We start from the raw sequence: 19,135 nt of genomic DNA, 5'->3' as shown, positions 1-19,135 counted from the left end.
GCATTTTTCAAAATTTTTTTAATTATATTTTTATTTTATATACACCATATCAAAAAAATATATTATAATATTATTTCAAATGACCTCCTATCCAAACACAGTCATTATGACGACAAACAACACATTAAATCAGTGCTTACTTTTTGAAAAGGAACGCGATAAAGTCACCTTTGCAGTTCGTGCAAGTCATCTTGTAAGTTTCCAAGGGTGGCGGGTAGAAGGCTAGAAGAAGATTAAGATGCAAAGGGCTTTGGTCCCGTTTGGATTGCAATTTTTTGAAACTTTTGTAAAAAGTATTTTGTCATTATTTAATATATATGAGATAAAAATATGATTAAAAAATATGTTCGACGGTACAAACAATACAGCTTTCCGGCAAGGTGATAATTCTCTCTACAGTGGTTTTGGAATTGTCAATTCCTGAAGTATTATTGGTCGGCACGAAGTCTTGCAGAGAGGCGACAAGAAAGGAAATAACATATACGTTCATTTTCTTATCACTACTCCCACAATGAAATTTCCATGGTTATCAACACAAGATATTCAAGAGGACTTAAAACCCATGTATTTTTCAATCTTCAAAGGACATCATCATTAATCATGACTCGTCACATATGGGGATGTGGTTGTTAGTTAGAAGCCAAAATGTACTTTGTGGAACGTGGCTCAATTAGCTTTATCCAATCTTGTTACATATTTTATTTCGCTTGTATCTTTGTGCCAAGCCATTTTTTACCCACCTTTCAATGTCAATGTGCATGAAAGGTCCACTTTAAGCTAATGAGGTGGAATTGTATGGACATCCCACTTTGACAATGATGCTTGCCTTCCTCTACCTACCACCATTTATGCATTGCATAATAGTGTAAGAACATTTTTTAGGAATACTTTAATTTTGGCTCATGGTTTTGCTCTTAGAGCAACTTTATTTGAACCAATTGCATGGAACAATGGATGGCAATACAATAAGATGGATTACTAAAGTCACTACCACTTTGTAGCAACACTAATAACCGAAAGTGATAAGATGGCTAGCTAATTTATTCTTTCCTAGAAAGGTGTAGTAATCAATTCTTTGTTTGGTTAATAAACTAAACAATGTGTTAGATAACCGAAAAATCTTTTCTAGAATAAGTTCTTTGTTTGGTAGATAATGGAAATGTTGAATTAGCTGTTTTTAGGGGTGTTTTTGAAATATTTTACTGTTTGAATTAGCGATTTTTGGGGATGTTTTTTGAAAAATTTTACTGTAGCAGTGTACATGAAAAACTTTTACTATAAATATTTTTAAAAATATTTGATATATTGTATGAATGAAATATTTTTTGAGTTATTTTTATTTGTATATTACTGTAACATTATATTTGAAAAACTTATTTTTTGAAAAAATGGCCAATCCAAACGGACAGTGTATATGAAATTTGAAATATTTGATATATTCTGTGGATAAGATGTTTTTTGAATTGTTTTTGCTTGTGTATTAATGTAGCATTGTATTTGAAAAACTTGTTTTTGAAAAATAGGCCAATCAAAATGGAAATTAGATAGTCGAAAGAAGAGTTGGGTAGAGAAAATGAGAAATCAAGTGGTACCTCATAAGTAGGCCTGTCAATCGGGCCTAATGAGCCGGGCTTTGATGAGTTCAAGCTCAGCTCATTTAATTTGAGACATTTTCGGGTTTCGGGCTATGAGTTTCGGGTTCGTAAATGTGAAGCTCATACTCAGCTCACATAATATTCGGGTTGTGAGCCTTAATCGGGTTTAGCCCAAGCTCACTTATTACTCCTGAATTTTCTTAATATAATTACTATAACTATTAAGTTGTAAAACTAATTTAACATTTACAAGACTATAATCTTAAAACTAAACATGAACAAATAATAGTTCTTAAAAAGTATATAAACCAAAATTTTTTCAACAATATTTATATGTAATCCGTTTAAAATGCATGAAAAATAGTAATAAAACATGCAATCATAAGCCAATACATCTTTAAAAGTTGAAACTTTTTTTTATAATCTTGTGATTTAAATCCAAATATGCTTGATGATTTTTGTGTTTGTAGACCAAAAAAAAAAATCAACCAATAATATGCCAATACAAAAAGTTACTCAACCAATAAGAAAAATTAGAAATTTAGTTATGCATTACTAATATTGGCTCTCAAGAAAGCTCATGAAAGAGTCTTTAGATGTGTTTTTGTGTTTTGTAATTTATATATATATTTAGTATTTAGCAAAAATATATTTGGATATATAATTATACATAATATCAAAATATAAATATTATATATATAGGTAATTAAAGGGCCGGGCCTATATCGGGTATGAGCCTAATAAGGCCCAAGCTCGGCTCACATTTAATTCGGGCCTAATTTTTAGGCTCAAACTCAGACCGGCTCACTAAATGATCGGGCTCATCGGACTTTCTGTCAGGCCGAACGAGCCGAGCTCGGGTTGGCCCAGCCCCATTGACAGTCCTACTCATAAGGTAGAAAAAATAGAAATTACAAGAGGATTTTTTACCAACAGGAGAGAGAGAGAGAGAGAGGTTTATATTTGGGAAACATACTTGCATTGTTGCACTCTTGTAGACGCTTGAACCTGACTTTTTTTTTTGTCATTTGTTCTTATTTATGTCCAAATCTTGTTTTTTGAACATTTTCTTTTGCCCTTTACGTTTTGGTGGCTCTCACTGCCATATTTTTTGCTGCAGCCTTTCAACATAAGCAGGTAAAGAAGATGACTCTAAGTAAATGGTGTTTAACATGTAATCAGAGTATTTTGAAGTTGCAAATTATCATCACTAGATTCATAATACATGTATAAAAATTAAATTTTAAATTTAAAATTTACATAATTATCATTCATCAAATACTTCCGGTATGTTCGCCGTCATTGTGGGTGGAAGATTAATCCAAAAAAGAGTAAATGAGTTGCTTTCTTGTCCCAACTTGCTCCGCATCAATCGAAGAGGTTGGCTAAGGAAAGAGAAGCCTACCACATGAGAGGTGGGAGGATTCAATGGATCGTCCAAAGAATCTTTGTCTTGGAACGAAATGGTTATGAATTATGATCTACTTGCTTGTATGATTGGCTTTGTGTTCAGTGTATCTGTTGCCAAAGAAATGGGCCTTGATTGAAGGAAATCCGGATAGACTCAAGACGTTGAAATTGACAAATCCGCAGCTCAAAGGAAAAAGTAGTATTACTCAGGATTGTTGTATTAGTAGTACACACAACTTCAAAAGTCAATCCAGTCCCATCACTTTGAAGCGTTTTGAGTAAACTAGTGAAATTGTAACAAGCAAGGAAAAATTTATGTGACGGTCTTCATTGACCAGTTTCGATGGAGTCTTTACTCACATCGAATCCCCTACCCCTTTCCCCTAGAATAGGCTAGCTTAGATTATAGGAATTCTATCGTGTCGACCAAAAAAAAAAAGAAAAAATTTATGTGAGTTTAGGTTCAAATTTCAGGGAGGTCACAACTCATTTTGAAGCGTTGAGAAAACTACTGAAATTTTAAAAATCCCTATGTGAGGGGTTATATGAGTTTATTTTACGCTGGGTTTTAATTTCAGTCAAGACAGCAAATGCATTTTCGGAAGATGCTGAAGCCCTCCCAGCCTGCTTACACCCTTCTCCGAGTGTAAGGCCAGTGTTGAATCATATCCTGCAGTTTTCTCCAAGGTTATTAATGGATTAAGGAGCAAATTACTCGAATAACCACTAAACCTTTTGAATCGTCAAAATTTGACCTTTCAACTATTAATAGTATGTTTTTATTTACTGAATTATCAAAGTACAAATTTTGCATTATTTCGTCTGATTTTACCATCAATTTTGTCAAATCTAAGGATTTACACGATTCACGAGATATACTATTAATAGTTAGATATGACAAATTAACGGTAAAATTAAACGAACTGACCTAAAACTTAATATTTTTGATAGTTTAATAAGTACAAATATACTATTAATACTTAAGTAGCCAAAACTCGACTATTCGAAAGGTTCGGTGACTACTCTCGTAATTTGCACCATGGATTAAGCTACTGCGCCTAAATGTAATTACCAAAAGTAGTAGAAATCATTTATGAATGGATTGAAAATTGTGTTTTCAATAGCCCAAAAAGACAAACGGAAAGAAAAAAAAGGGGAATTCTGTCAACACACTCAAAAGCCCAGAGTCTTCCACAAATGGACTAAAAGACCTTTCTCAGGCACGTTAATCAGACCAGAAAATAATTGCTTATCAGTATAAATATCACGCCATCAAGATAAATATTTTGAAAGTTGAAAGATCAACTATGATCCAACAATTGGTAATTGTAAAAGTATCATATTCAAGAATCAGAAAGTTGGATATATGACCTTTGTAAATTGTAATCAAACCAGAAAAGATGCAGCACAAAGCGATTCCAAAACACAAAGCACGCAACCAGTGACAACCCTACACTCCCGCTTCAACATACAACCAGAGAATCAAGCACACCCCCGAGCTAGCTTAAATCCACAAGAACACATTCATCACCAACAAAAATCTAAATCAGATAAAATTTGGTTGCGAGCAATCCCTCTACAATTTCTATTATCAGAAAAATAGGACCTCCTAAAATCCAGAACTGCTCTGATTCTTCACAGACAACTCTTTACAGGCAATCTTAACGGAGCCCTCAAAACAACCCAATGAAACTTGAGAATCAAAAATTGCATAGACAATAGAGATCTTGGTTCTTCATCCTACCTTGTGGTTTCGATTCTCACAGCCTCTATCTCCGTCCCACCTCTCCCCTTTACTTGAAAAGAAAAAATCTTAAAGAAAAAACAAAACTTCATGAAACCCCATTACAAGAAGACTATTGCGCACTATAATCATCCCAAGTAACATAATTTCCATCCCATGCCTAAAAGATATAATAAAAATGCTGTACAGTATCTAGACATTCCTTCTAACATTTCCAACATAAAATTGTATGATAAATTAACATTTCCCAACAAAATTAATGTAAAAAGTGCAAAATGTGGGATTAACCAAATTTAGACCATAATAGTAACAGTATCCAGATAAGCAATTCAACGGAACAAAATTCGAATCCTCAAACTATTCCAACACTTATCTAAACCCAAAATTAGTATCCAAAACTTAAACTAAATCGAGATTTAAATCAATCTAAGCAGTAAGCAATACAGCACCACCGGCCTCCTTAATTTTCTTCTCAGCAGTCTTAGAAACAAGCTTAGCCTTAACTACCACAGGTTGATTCTCCGGCAAGGCTCCTTTACCCAAAACCTTAAAATACCCAAACTGGGTGACGTCAATCAGAGGCGCTTTTCCAGATTTACCCTCGGAGACGGCTTTTTCTTTCAGGTCGGATGGGACAAGTGACCAGAGCTTATCGATGTTGACGATCGGGCAATGGAATTTATTACGGAGCTTGTGAAAATACCTCATTCCGACCTTGCCGAAGTATCCAGGGTGGTATTTGTCGAAGAGGATTCGATGGTGGTGCATTCCTCCGGCGTTTCCTCGTCCTCCTGGGTGTTTGCGGTGTTTCCCGATGCGGCCGTGGCCGGCGCTCACGTGGCCCCTGCTCTTCCTGGTCTTCTTGAATCGAGTCGTCATTGTTGGCAGGTGGACGGCGGCGGGGGAAGGGCAGGAAGAGTTAGGGTTTTGCTATATTTAAAGGTGAAGAATTGGCAGGTGGGACGGGGATTTTAGTGTGGTGTTACAAAATTACCCTTATAGTTGAAGAGAATTACATTTAGGGTACTGTAACTTTTTTTTTTTCTCCCTGGCCCTGCTTTGCACGATTTAGGATCTCCATTGCAAATTTGCAACCGTGATCGGGTTGGTCTGAGTCATTCAATTGAAGTTTACGTCCGACCGAAGGTATATAGATTTTTAAAAAAAAATCTTTATGGCAAATTAGGGAAATTAATTATATTAGTGTTTGAGACACGCCCTAACATGTGTGCAATTCATAAAAAACATATTTATGAAAATTATTTTTTATTGGTTAAATTATTTTATAATACTTGGGAGTAGGAGTGAGGAGTTAGTGTGAAAAAGTGAATAAATTTTACAAATAATTTATGTAAATAGCTCTTTCCTAATTGTGGGAAAGGTTTTTTAATATACTGGGACAAATTTACCCTTATCATTGAGGGTGAATTATAAATTTTAAAATAATAATGTTATGTGTTTACACTACACAGTAATGTTCACCCGTTATACCTGAAATCGCCCCAACCTCTAATACATACGTACAATTTGGATGTATTTATAATTCCATAGCTTGATAATCGACTCTCTTAAGTTTCAAGAGTGAGGTAAAAATATAAAATTTTTTGCAATATGGCTATTTATTTATTTATTTATTTTTTGGGGACAGCTCCGCAATGTGACTATTCATGAACATAAATATATTTTTCATTGTCATATAGTAGTTGGTTATAATTTGAAATATATAATCAAGACATTACATATTTTCACATGATTTAGGGTGAACATGACCACACACTTGAGTACTTGATAAAATTAGTATAAAACTGTAATATTTTTATACAGAGTTAAAAGGTTGGAAACAAAATGGACAAGCAGAAAGCCAGGAGCTCAGCCATTTCTCCGTCCAAGGGGTTCTCTTTTCTAGGAAATGGATTGCATGAAAGAGAGCTCTGAACTGGTGAAAAATAGCTGTAATTTTTCAAGAGAAACACAACTCCTAAGCATTCCAAAAAAAAAAAAAAACCCTAATAACACATTTTTCTTATTCCTTGTTCTTTCGAAAACATGTACTGAATTTGAATTTCATGAACATTATGCAAAATCATACTGATTTGAGGTGGAGATGATCAGGGTAAAAAGCTCATAAGAATACGATGGACTGATGATCAGGGTAAAATTCATTACTCATAATACACCATTCTATAACTGATGTTGCTGCCAAATCATACATGCAAGTACAAAAATAGTGTCCTAGAAATTTCAGCTAAGATGTTGCTGCTAAAGAGATTTCTACACTGGGGAAGTGATCTCTGTTTGTATTTCTATGGCTTTTGGATAAAGAGTGCAAGGGTCTTCCACTATCAGCCAAATTTTGTAGGAAAACAAGAATCTAACAGAAGGTAAGAAAAACACAACACGCAACATATATTTCTAACTGATACAGATCTGTACATCTGAAGATGATGCATCCCCCATTCTTGTTGCACAATGAATGAAACTACCATGGCTTCTTAGCACCAAGAGGTATTGTGTTCGATCCAGAGATACCTCTGTTGCCAAAACCCCCACGTCCTCTGGAGCGAAAGTTGTTTCCTGAAGATGCAAACAGAGTAACATCCATAAAGCATCTATTTATAGTTGATCGGTTTATCTAATTCTTATCCAAGAAACATAAATCATATACGCAATTTAAGTATCATTCACTATACCTCCCATAGTAGAACCAGTAGACCTGGCCATCGCAGACAAATCAGGAGGAATGATTTGGCCTGCATCCCGTAATATCTTGATTAGATCTCTGGCAAACTTGGCATTTGCATGAGTGAAAAAGGTGAAAGCAGTTCCTGTAGCTCCTGCACGACCAGTTCGGCCAATCCTATGAACGTAATCCTCGAGGCTTGATGGAAAATCATAGTTAACCACACATTTTATGTCCTTGACATCTGCAAGGGATGGAGATATATGTTAGATAAACAAATCAGTTGCTTGTAGAAAGCAAAGCAAGAAATGGCAGCCTTATCCCTGCAATTATAAGATCCAAACCATCTTATATAAGACAACACATCTCTTGCATAGTGTGCCCACCTTAACCTTGCAGGGATAAGGAGCAGCTTCACCACCACATTTTCCAAATACGACATCTATGGAAAAGCTTGTATGAGTCATCCGGGCTGTCACAAAAACCAGCTTCATAACTGTGGATGGGCAGCTATTTATATTCGACCATGTTACTTGGACACAATAAAAGGAGCCATAGCATTTTTTCTCAAAGCAAGGAGAGCAACTTAAAAGGTTTCCAGATCTCAGGAGAAGTTCTGCACTGGGACATCCTCCAGAAAGAGAGTGCCCTCAAGCCTACTGTGATACATCATCTTATCAATAACTAACTGGATATACGGCCACAACTTGGCACTACTAGAAGAGAAGATTACTAGAGTATTGTAGGACATTCTCCTTTTCTCCTCACCACAATAACCTCAGTTAAGTAGCCAACTCACCATGTCTATTTGGGCAGCACTAGCTCAAAAAAGTAAGAGTTTCTACCGAGGTTACCACTCATTCTTAGAATCACCTGTGCATAGAAACATGCAAACTATATTTACAGCAATAATCTACTCTTGATCCCATGAGAAGATAACGCGTGACCAAAGTTAAAAAAAATATTTGAGAACTATTCTAATCTTGAACAAAGTTTTGCAAATGTAATGCCCAGTGTCCATGTAACATAAGTAGGAACATTTTGGTGATACCAGAGGAGAGATTATGGATGTCATTCTTGCATCCTCTTCAGCAAAGAGGGCAATGTCCCCTGATACCCCACCCCAACCAAGCCACCATGTCTATCTTGGCAAAAGAATCTTAAACAGGATAGCAAAGTTGCTTATAGTGGTGCTCACTCCAAGACATGGAGCTAACAAATATGCATCGGGTAGTCCAGCACTGAATTCCAATTAACAACCCTAACCCTGTAGCACCACCTCTTGCACCCAAACCACAAATTATATTCTCAGGAAAGTGGACAGCAGCCGGAGACTCACCTAGCATGTAAATTAAGAGCCTAAAAGACCTAAGTTTTAACACACAGTGATCCTACCAAGACCACGTGCAGCAACATCAGTGGCAATCATTATAGGATTTCTGCCACTTTTAAAATCAGCCAGTACCCAGTCCCTTTCATCCTGGCTTTTATCACCATGGATGGATAAGGCTGGCCATCCATCCATTCTCAATTGTCTTGTCACTTGATCACATCCTTTCTTTGTCTCCACAAATATAAGAATACGACTTCCGTCCATCACTTCTTTCAGCAGCCTAATCAGCCTGCAAGAACAAATCTAGTAAGCAATCAGATCTATTAAAGAACGCACATCATTTCTGTTTTAGTGTCACCATAAAGCACCTATTGTACTTCTCCACATCTGTCACTATTTCAATGATCTGCCGTATAGATTGATTTGCTTTCAGTTCTGGAGAACCAATGATCACCTGAAAAACGCAAGAAATAGCATCTTCACGAATCCATATATCTAAAATTTCAACAGATAAATCACCCATGAACACTGCAGATATCATGTTTCTAGATCACCATATACAGAAAGTAAGAACGGTAAAAGAAAGACCTTGTAAGGATTGCGCAAAAACTGCCTTGCTAAAGCTTCTACCTCCCTTGGCCATGTGGCACTCCAATACAAAGTTTGTCTATCTGGTCTAATCTGCATGACAAAAAACACCTCTGAATACGCAAACTACATTTCGACAAAAAACAAGAAAATGAAAGAAGAATCAAATGACTAATGCTAAAACATAAAATTAAAACAAAAGATGCTATCACAAAGAAGAAAATTGAACAACTAAAAAATATCACAAGCAATCAGCAATAAAATTTCAGAAAAAAAAGATAAGACTATCACACCAAGGCAACCCTTACCAGTTTCTTTAAAGAACAAGGGATGGGGGTTCACATTCTCTACTCACATGTCAAGATGCAAAGATAGTGGGCATGCAGCAGCAGATCAATAGAATAAAATTTTGAATTAGTTTGTAAATAAAAAAAAAAATCTCAATAATTGGTTGTGGGCTGACATAGGATAACATGTGTTATTACACATTAAACATTAATTCGGATAATCATTGCAGATTTTTAACTTAGACTAAGTGCTCAAGGACAACCAAACTGAAGGATGAATATAATCAAAAAAGACAAAAGGGGTAAAACTGCAGCTGCTAACTATTACTTTGACTCTTCATTTGACCCCAGAGTACCCATGTCGACACGACATGACACTGGTGCTGGTATGGGATATGTGTCTGACAAGCTGAAAAATTTGTGGATGTATTGACTTTTGTGCGATGTGATGTCAATGGAAGAGGAGGAGACATGGGTGAGAAAACTCATGGATGTAGAAGACTTGTTGCACTAGAATTCTCATTATTGAAATCCTTATTGAGCTACGACTTGTTGGTTACCTTAGAATTCTCCAATCCTTGTTGCACTATGACTTGTATGTTGGCTGTACTATAATTCATATATTTACTAGATGTTTTGTTGTACTCCACGTACCCGTATCTGGGTCTTTTGAAGTGTCTTCACATCTTAGTTTTAGATAGTAGACGAATTAGACACTTAGACACGTACCCAAATCCAACACCCATACCGGAGTCCGACTAACATAGGCTGCTAAAACTCTAATACTGAATTGTGAAAAATAATTGTAGAACTTCCAAACACGTTCAGTCTGGTACCCTTAGCAGCTGATAGAATCTTGTTTAATGCGCACTGATTTCATGCAACATCATGGCAGCAGGAACCATTGTTTACCCATGGATAATGACTTTCTCTTCTGAACAAATGACAAATACAACTTAAGCACACAGTTAAAACTTAATTATTCGATATAATGCCTCCCGTGATTTGCACTATATAGATAGCATGTGTAAAATATGACCTATTTCTTTCTCTGCCACATGAATTATTTAGGCAAGTCTTGCAGTGAAAATCTGTAAATCTAGCACTGCTCTTTAATGATTGAGCTATCTAGATTAGCTTTTCACCAAGCTCACCCTTACAAGATGTGCATAATTGTGAAAACAATGTCCTATCAGCATTTATTTTAAAAGTCACATTGTTACATTTGCAATTGCAATTCTATCTAACACTACACATCTGCAAAATTTTAACAAGTCAACTTCAACAATTCTAGAAACCAACTGAAAACAATGAACATTATTCAAATTTTAAATCAAAATATAATATTTGCGCATAAATAACCCACATGCAAAGTTATTGCTAATATCCAACGAAGAAACATCACAGCATAACTGCAACCCCTATATCCTGTTAAGCTCTTAATTTTCTCAAGGAAGCTGTGTCTACAATATTTCAAAGTTGATTACCAAATTTTAATTAATGTTAGCAGGTCATCATATGCAAGATTTGGGTTTTCATCCAAATATTATAAGCCATGACATTATTAAAGCCTGAATATATTTTTAGTGGCTTGGATCTTTCCATACAACTTTACAAACCAAACCTAGCGATTTGAATCCACACAACCATTAAACTTTCTACCCACTAAAAGACCAACAGCAAAGCCTTGGACTATACCATAACCGTGATATCAGAAGAAGGCCTAAAATACATGATAAAATCTTGCTTAAAATATACACAAGAGCAAAGGTCAAAATAAAGCCATGCAGCACACATCAACCTAAAAACAACTGATTGATGTAACATTTTAAAAAAGAGAAGCCCACAGCTTCCAAACCTGTGAAACAATTTTCCTAATTTGAGGCTCAAATCCCATATCAAGCATTCGATCAGCCTCATCTAGTACGAGGTAAGTTACTCTTTTCAAATTTGTATGTTGAGCCTCCAGCATATCTATCAATCTACCCGGAGTGGCAATAACAATTTCAACTCCTGTAACACATACATATAAATTTATCAGTGCACATTGGATCAAAAATTTGTTTACTCTTCAGACATTAACAAATTAATAAAGACACAATATTACCTCTTTTAAGATCACGGATTTGTGGTCCTTTTGGGGCACCACCATAGATGCAAGTACTTCTTATACGGGATCCAAATTTCATTGCTTCTTCTTGGATCTGAACAGCCAATTCTCTTGTAGGTGCTAGTACTAGCACAATGGGACCGTCTCCTTGTGCTACATTTTTTCCCATGGCAAGACTTTAAGGGGGGAAAAAGGCAAAAGAAATGACCAAGAAAGTAAAGAGTTACCAGAACAAATCAGAAAATGTCACTTACCCAGTCGCGGCTGCGCACTGACATGTACCAAAGCAGGCAACATATAAGCCAAAGTCTTCCCAGAACCAGTCTCAGCAATGCCTATAAGATCTCTACCTTTCAAGGCCATGGGCCAACCTTGAGACTGAATAGGTGTGGGCTCAACAAAACCTAATCTAGCAATCACCTCAAGGCAATAATCTGGCAAAGCAAAAAGCAAGAACCAATAATCTCAACATTATACAGACATGAAATCTTATATTCATCAAACAATCATTTAACTAAAGTACCAGGAAACAATCATTTAACTAAAATACCAGGAAAGTTTGCCTCATGAAACATCCTTATTGGCTTTGGAACATCATGGCCATCAACAGTCATCTCCCGTCTGGCACGATAAACTGCAACCTCTTGCTCGGTCATTGCCCTCACTGAAGGACTCTCAACATAAAAGTTCTTCTCAAAAGGAACCAAGTTCCCAAATTCTTGCTTTGGAAGAGCAAGATTATCTAGGTCATCTCTTGGCCTACTACCATGTCTACCACCTCTTCCACTACTACCACCACCCCGTCCTCCATCAAAACCACCCCTTCCTCCCCCATGCCCACCTCGAAAACCCATTCCACCACCCCTCCCAGCATCGGAACCACCCCTTCCACTGCCACCACTCCTACCTCCACTACGTCCCGAATCAAACCCCCTAGCTCTAAAATCACCCCTTCTATCTCCTAAACCACCATAGCCACCACCACTGCCGACCCCTCTACCACCATCCACCACAGGTGGCGGTGCCCCCATAGGCCCACCATACCGAGGAGGAGGCCCACCACGGTCATAACTCGGGCCTAAACCTCCACTACCCATCATAGGCGGTGGAACAATTGGAGGCGCTGCCCCCATAATATCACTAAAATTCGTAAAACAAACAAAAACCCATTAAAACACTGAAGCATCACATCAAGAAATAAAGCAAAAATGAATCCATACACACAAAATTTTAGGTGGATTAATACTAGGAACAAAAAACTTAATAGAACTACATAAATGAACACCCAAAAAAAAAAAAAGAGAGGAGAGGGTTTGAAGTACTACCTGCGACGGTTACGATAAGAGCCAGCATCAGTATATCTGGAATCGTAAGGATTAAACATGATTTAATTGCTGAGACAGAGAATTGTTAGGGTCAGGATTTAGGGTTTGGATTTGCAGGTATTTGAAAGAGGGAATGGGAGGTAAAAGAAAAAAATTTTATCTTCCGTTATTGACTTCTCTGCATTTATAGCTTCTGTTTTCTTTTTTTTTTTCTTTTTTTTTTTAAATTGAAAAGGTTGTGTAATTAACTGATTATTGCGATTTACTCCCCTGAAGTGAAAGAGTGTCACGTAATATACCACCAGCAATTTGTGGTAGGACATATGAAATTTATGGGAAATAAATAAGGATTCATAGTTTCATATTTGATCCTAGTATCTATGGAAAATCATTAAGGAGCATAAAGTTACACTCTATTTATGTAACAACACATTAGTTATGAGTTATGACAAGTTATAAAATAAAATGTAATGTAGTGATTTTCTGACAAGTAACAAAATCCAAAAGATCGTTGGGATTGTATATTATTAAGAGTTCTTGTTAAAAAATATACTGTATCGATTTTATAAGAAGTTGCTGCTCTTAGGAGTTTTGTAGCAATTTTATGACAAGTAATGAAATATGACAAGATACTATCCTTCAGTTTTTTAAAAATTAGTTTTTTAAATACTATAAACATTTTTAAAAAGTACTCTAAAAAGTAGTCTAATTTTTTTTAATATTTAAAAATATTCCAAAATATATCCTAAAAACTCTACTACTCTTAAATATTTCAAAATATATTCTAAAAATATCTCAAAACATACTCTAAAAACTCTGCTACAGTAAAATTTTTCAAAAATACCCCAAAAAACAGCTAATCCAACTAGAGCTAGTTTTGGACCAATTTTTAGGAATTTTATGGCGTGAGTATTTTTTTTTTATTTTTATGAGAGTGCCTAAGACGTCAATAATTGATAATTCCTCTCATGTTGCCATCTAATCCAACCATCTCCCAACATGTAAGTTGATTATTTGGAATTGTAATTATGCTAATCAAACGTGAAAGCAAGTGCAATTATGAATAAAATTGCACGAAATAATTATTTAATGCTACTTGCCATACTTAGACGTTTCGAATAGGCATAACTTTGAAGGGGGCAATCTTGCATAGTTTTCCTACTTCATTGTTTTTCTTTTTCTTCTTTTTGGCTCTTGACTAATTATTTGAAAAAATGCTAGATTACCGATAGAAAAAGAATGCAATGCATCATACGCTATTTTCATCTAGTCTCCTAATCTTTAGTCAAAAACAAAGCGCGTGGCTTACCGGTTCATTAATTAGACTTTGTCATAGGTCAAAAGTTATTGGACAATGCAGGTCAGAAATCATCAGGCAACAATTAATGTCTGTGAGTTTGGATGGAGGAAGCAAAATGAGGGAAAATTTGAAAGAGTCAACAAAATAAGGGAAAATTTGAAAAGGTCATAGTAAAATTTTCATCTATATGGAAGGATAAAAATGACGGAGCTTACTCTTTAATTTAAACATAGGGTTAAATGATGAATTAATTTACTCGATACTCAAATTAAGTTTAGTTTGATAAGAGTTCGTTCGATTTTAATTCGTCAGTCAACAGTGAAAACAAGTTTGAATAGTATTTATGTTTGCTAACTTTAAAATTCAATAATAAAAAAAAAAGCTTATTCAAATTCAATTTGACATATAAACAAGTCGAATTTGAATAAAAGTTTAAATTCATTAAAATAATCAAATAAATTTGAATATTAGTATGTTTGGCTTGATTTGGTCTATTTATACCTTTATTTGAAGAAGCATGAAAAGTATATAACAAACTCCATATTTACCATAGAGGTATGCTCCTGTAAATCCAATTTGAGCTAATTTAGTTGTCTTGTGACTCTTAGCAAAGTAGAATTTTAATGCTTCACCACCAATTTTTGGATATCCATGGAACTTCTTACTGGTTTGTAACATCCTGTTTTTAGAGCAAAATAAATGGCACAGATTTCTATAGACCATTCAATAAGATTTATGACTAGTGAAAAGAGAACACCTTCAACATTTTCACCATATCAATTTATCATTTGAGGGAACAAGATAATTTCTATCTACAAATCGCAATTCCACATCCTCTATAGAGTCTCGGTCTAAAAGCGTAGCATTGCTATAATCAAGGCTTAATTTTCTTGATACCCTGCAAGAAAACAACTCCATAGAGATCAACTTTCAGTCGAACTTTCCTGAAAAGCAAATACAGTCGAAGAAGTTCCTTTCAGAGTTATGAGTTGTTTCTGGCCTTTGATCACCTGACACCAGATTGGAAGGAATACTCTCTGGTGGATGCAGCTGGCCATTTATGATTCTTCTGCCATTGTAAACAATGGTTACCTCACAGCATTCTGGTGCATTCTTTTGAACATATTCTCCTTTTCCTTGCCCTTTCATCAGCTGCCTAAAATGAAGCAAAAGACGCATGAGTTTCCTGTTTTTTTGGGATCCTATTTGCAGTGCACATGTCAAAGGATATGAGCTGAAAATTATGAACCTAAAGGTGTTTGAAACCCAAGTTTTGACTGGGTAGTAATTGCTTGACTTATTGAAAGATTAATGTGGATAAAACTGTAGTAAAAATAGACCTGATGCATGAAAAGAACTCATATAGCCTCAAACATTCATTATTCCTGAAACCAGCAGGGAGAGGATTATATGACGTGCAGCTACTCATGTTGAGTTTAGCACCGGAAAAAGATTAATGCAAGTTTCCTTGTGTTCAAGGCCAGAAGGGAGGTGATATCAGTTTGATCTTCGAAACATTTCCTGTGATCTGCTTCTATTGTACGTCAACTAGGCGACTAGAAATGAAGCAAAAGCAGTATGCATAAAAGGTTATCCAGGTGGAAGCTTTACCTTGTAAAAGGAGACCTTTTAGTCCCCATGACTAGATTGGTAATGTTGACGACTGGAATTAGGCCTAGGATTGCTTTTGCAGTTGCATTGCTCTCCAAGAGCATTGTGTCCACCGGAACCTATAAGCCGACATTTGAAGTAGTCAATTTACTGATGCAGCTAATCTTTGTACAATGATGACCAAGTTTCTGCACATGGATTGTTACTCACTTTGGCATCATTACACATGCGAATGTACTTCTCCAAAAGATACTTCCTCCTGTTTTGGTCTTCATTCAGATAGACTCTTAACTGATCTTGGCTCAATTGGCTTCTTGAAAGCCTTCCAACTATCAAGAAAAACCCCAATTAATAAAAATTGTCAGCACTCGACGTCTCGACATGTATTTCAAATACTTAATGCTACAAAAACACCTCGCAAGGATAAGGGACAAGTATGAAATGGAAATGTTAATTCGGCACTGGAAATAATAGCTTCCACTTACAGTTTCTAATTAGCTAAAGATGTGGAGCCCTATGTCATCAGTTTTTGCCTTGGATCAATTATTAAGTAACACCATACTTTTGTCTCAGAAAAATGCCTATTCTTGTTATAACATCAACTTCCAGGACTTTTTTAGTTTAGTTGCTCCATCAAGAGTTCATAGACATGGTAGAGACCACAAAGGAGTAAATTTCTGAAACTGTCATTCTCCTGCTCAAGAAGAAAGAGATCCTTGTTCAAGCTTCCAGTTTGTCTTTTTCTTTTTTAAACTCCCAAGAAGAAAGTTCAGAATATAGAGAAACAGTGGCAGAAAGTAATGATCATGTGAGTTCTGCATATAAATAATTCATGCTGTTAATCATGATATGTTTGATGTACATAACTAGCCCACAACTTCTAATACAAGGTTAATGCTGAAATACAACAGATAGCAAAGTTTGCAAAATCTTTTCAAAGTACCTGGTGTATTGATATAGGTAATAGGAGGGAAGACATGCACAAGAAAGAGTCTAGTTCCTGGGGAAACAGCATTATCAAGCACCCATTGAACCACATGCAAGTCATCTTTGCCAACAGCAACATAAACATCATTTGTTTGTCCATTTCTGCTGCTCAGGATGCTCTTGCTTTCGTCTGGAATCTCCACAATTTCTGGGGATTTCACTTGCCAATGATGATACTGTTGTTCTTCTCGATCCACTTGATTTTCTTCTTCCATCTCCGTTTTCATATCTATCTTCTAATAGCTACTAAAGAAAATGAATGGTGAAAAAATGAGGGATCATCAAAAGTGGGAAGAGATAGAATTATTAAAGGTGGATCATACAATTGGCAATGTATAATTAAAAGAGTCGTTGCTTTCAAAGCTGGTCAAGAAAGTTGAAAGATAAATTCTATTTTGCCAGCATTTATGTCGTATTCATGACACCTTTTGCCTTTGGTCTTTCAGAAGAAATTTGCTTTCTTTTTCTCCTTCAATTTCGTCCTGCCTTTCATCTTCTCTCTTTTTGATGGACTTTTATCGGATGTGAACCTCATAGTGCATGTCCACTCATATCTGATAGTCTCTTGACAATAAGGCTCTCAGTAGACTTTACATTAGACAGCAGCACCTGAAAGCTAAACACAAGCATTAGACCAAAGCTCATTAAATTGCAGGAAGGGATCACGTAATTGAGCTTGTATTTACTTCAGACCACGGCGGATCACCCTCCTCCCCCCAACCCCAACCCCAACCCCCCTCCCCCCCCCAAAAAAAAAACAACAAAAAAAAGATTTGACACATCCCTTTTTATCCCCTTAAACTGTTAAAGAGTTTTCAGTTACATTCTTATTAAAATTCGAGCTGGCTGCCCCAACTTTTAGAAATATCTAAAGGTTACTCCCAATCTCTGATTCCACTAGTGCTTCAGACCCAAAACTGTTGACAATCTGACAAAACCTAAGATGAACTTGGATAAATGAAGCTGATACCTGTCCATAGTTCCTAAAGTCTTTGATTGAAATCATGTAATATTTAGTAGTTGATTTATTATTTTCTTGTAACGTCTCAGAATTAGGCCTTAATACAAAGTAGTGTGTCAGGAGTTATGAAATTGATAATAGTCAATCGTTTGCAAAGTAAATCTTCTTCATTTTCAATTTCCTTTTCTTGACTGTGACTTCCTTACTTTGCATCTGATCACATTTTCCATTAATTGAACTAATATACAGTTCCAAAACATGCCACGATCACTAGATTCCCTTTTAATTATTTTGAGATAGTATCCATCGTCATAACTTGCCAAGAATTGTTAATGGCTCGGGAAAAAGAGAAGAATAAAGTATGATGGAACAGATATTCTGAAAAGTTTCTCCACATCCTTGCCAAAGAGCATTGCAAAGCATAAAACTTTCTGTCTGTCTGATTCAAGATATTTTAAACATTTTAGTTCCAGACATTCACAATTATCTCCACCAAGAGGCAATGGAAGGATCTACTTGGAGTAGGTGTTGTCCCAAGGCACTATTATCAAGATATTTTACTCTACCACTTTTCTCTTTAATATCCTATATTTTATTGCCAACCATGTCCAAATACATGATCTATGGATTCCCTTCGTCCATCACTCATGCTTTTGCCCATCTCCAAATCAAATAATCGATAGCTTTGTGAGAACTCAGCAACTGCACAAAGTCGCCAGAGAAAGCTTTTACACTTTTTGCTTGACTGGTCCTTTATGTTGGTATGTACAGTGGACAAATTCTGAAGTGAACTTGCTACTGGATTCCAAAGCTCTTATAATTAATTGGTTTTTGTGGCTAAAGGAGGGAATACTGAGTTTGCCATCTGACATGCTTTCTGGGATATACACCAATGAGATTGTCCATGAATATCTTGGATATTCTTCATCTCATCCTCAAGGGCACCTTTATGCCACTCTGTAATGGTGTCAAATTTGTTCCTTTCACCCTTATGGGCACGGGATATCTACTTAAAAGACTTAGATAGCCTATTTACATGCAGGAGTTCATCTGGCTTTGCTAATGATGTCTATACGATCTGGGATTAGTACCCGGCCTCCATCATGATCAGTCCAAGAAACTAAAAGTGATCATTGGTTGCCCAAGTATGAATTATACCTATTTGTTGAGGGAATGGCAGCCATATAATGGATGTTAAACTCAC

At 35.9% G+C, this 19,135-nt stretch overlaps 3 protein-coding genes across 6 annotated transcripts; all 3 read right to left on the bottom strand.

Annotated features, from left to right (window-relative positions):
• Positions 1-5,005: 5,005 nt before the first annotated feature.
• LOC113738442 (large ribosomal subunit protein uL15x) lies at positions 5,006-5,689 on the bottom strand. Its single transcript, XM_027265643.2, has one exon. The coding sequence runs from the start codon at positions 5,626-5,628 to the stop codon at positions 5,176-5,178; it is 453 nt and encodes a 150-aa protein (XP_027121444.1). The 5' UTR covers positions 5,629-5,689; the 3' UTR covers positions 5,006-5,175.
• Positions 5,690-6,893: 1,204 nt separating this feature from the next.
• LOC113739871 (DEAD-box ATP-dependent RNA helicase 20-like) lies at positions 6,894-13,238 on the bottom strand. Of its 2 annotated transcripts, XM_027267264.2 has the most exons (10): positions 13,073-13,238; positions 12,298-12,887; positions 12,002-12,181; positions 11,745-11,900; positions 11,496-11,650; positions 9,351-9,443; positions 9,131-9,216; positions 8,825-9,051; positions 7,440-7,673; positions 6,894-7,323 (listed from the first exon to the last, which is right to left on the bottom strand). In XM_027267264.2, exons 1-10 carry the CDS (start codon positions 13,129-13,131, stop codon positions 7,229-7,231), a joined length of 1,875 nt encoding a protein of 624 aa, XP_027123065.1. In that variant the 5' UTR covers positions 13,132-13,238; the 3' UTR covers positions 6,894-7,228. The 2 variants fall into 2 exon arrangements, 1 of the variants encoding a protein (XP_027123065.1); XR_003460337.2 differs by lacking the exon at positions 6,894-7,323 and having other exon boundaries at positions 7,439-7,673; positions 7,816-9,051.
• A 1,843-nt stretch (positions 13,239-15,081) lies between these two features.
• LOC113739433 (U-box domain-containing protein 52) lies at positions 15,082-17,414 on the bottom strand. Of its 3 annotated transcripts, XM_027266644.2 has the most exons (5): positions 17,396-17,414; positions 16,927-17,216; positions 16,194-16,312; positions 15,984-16,102; positions 15,082-15,528 (listed from the first exon to the last, which is right to left on the bottom strand). In XM_027266644.2, the coding sequence occupies exons 2-5, from the start codon at positions 17,195-17,197 to the stop codon at positions 15,303-15,305; spliced, it is 735 nt and encodes a 244-aa protein (XP_027122445.1). In that variant the 5' UTR covers positions 17,198-17,216; positions 17,396-17,414; the 3' UTR covers positions 15,082-15,302. The 3 variants fall into 3 exon arrangements, with proteins under 3 accessions (XP_027122445.1, XP_027122444.1, XP_027122447.1); XM_027266643.2 differs by lacking the exon at positions 17,396-17,414 and having other exon boundaries at positions 16,927-17,321; XM_027266646.2 differs by lacking the exon at positions 17,396-17,414 and having other exon boundaries at positions 15,301-15,524; positions 16,927-17,325.
• Between the last annotated feature and the right edge of the window lie 1,721 nt (positions 17,415-19,135).

The sequence above is a fragment of the Coffea arabica genome, chromosome 4c (genome assembly GCF_036785885.1).
Source record: "Coffea arabica cultivar ET-39 chromosome 4c, Coffea Arabica ET-39 HiFi, whole genome shotgun sequence".
Lineage (NCBI taxonomy): Eukaryota > Viridiplantae > Streptophyta > Magnoliopsida > Gentianales > Rubiaceae > Coffea > Coffea arabica.
The sequence above is the reverse complement of the archived record's forward strand: the minus strand, read 5'-3'. Positions and strand labels throughout refer to the sequence as shown.

Coding starts and splice junctions, on each gene's coding strand:
- LOC113738442 (XM_027265643.2), bottom strand. CDS start 5,628: ATGACGACTCGATTCAAGAAGACCAGGAAGAGCAGGGGCCACGTGAGC.
- LOC113739871 (XM_027267264.2), bottom strand. CDS start 13,131: ATGTTTAATCCTTACGATTCCAGATATACTGATGCTGGCTCTTATCGT. Junction 11,651..11,744: donor AATCCGTGATCTTAAAAGAG/GTAATATTGTGT, acceptor TATGTGTTACAG/GAGTTGAAATTGTTATTGCC. Junction 9,217..9,350: donor TTTTGCGCAATCCTTACAAG/GTCTTTCTTTTA, acceptor TGCGTTTTTCAG/GTGATCATTGGTTCTCCAGA.
- LOC113739433 (XM_027266644.2), bottom strand. CDS start 17,197: ATGAAAACGGAGATGGAAGAAGAAAATCAAGTGGATCGAGAAGAACAA. Junction 16,313..16,926: donor TACCTATATCAATACACCAG/GTACTTTGAAAA, acceptor TTTTCTTGATAG/TTGGAAGGCTTTCAAGAAGC. Junction 16,103..16,193: donor GCATGTGTAATGATGCCAAA/GTGAGTAACAAT, acceptor GTCGGCTTATAG/GTTCCGGTGGACACAATGCT.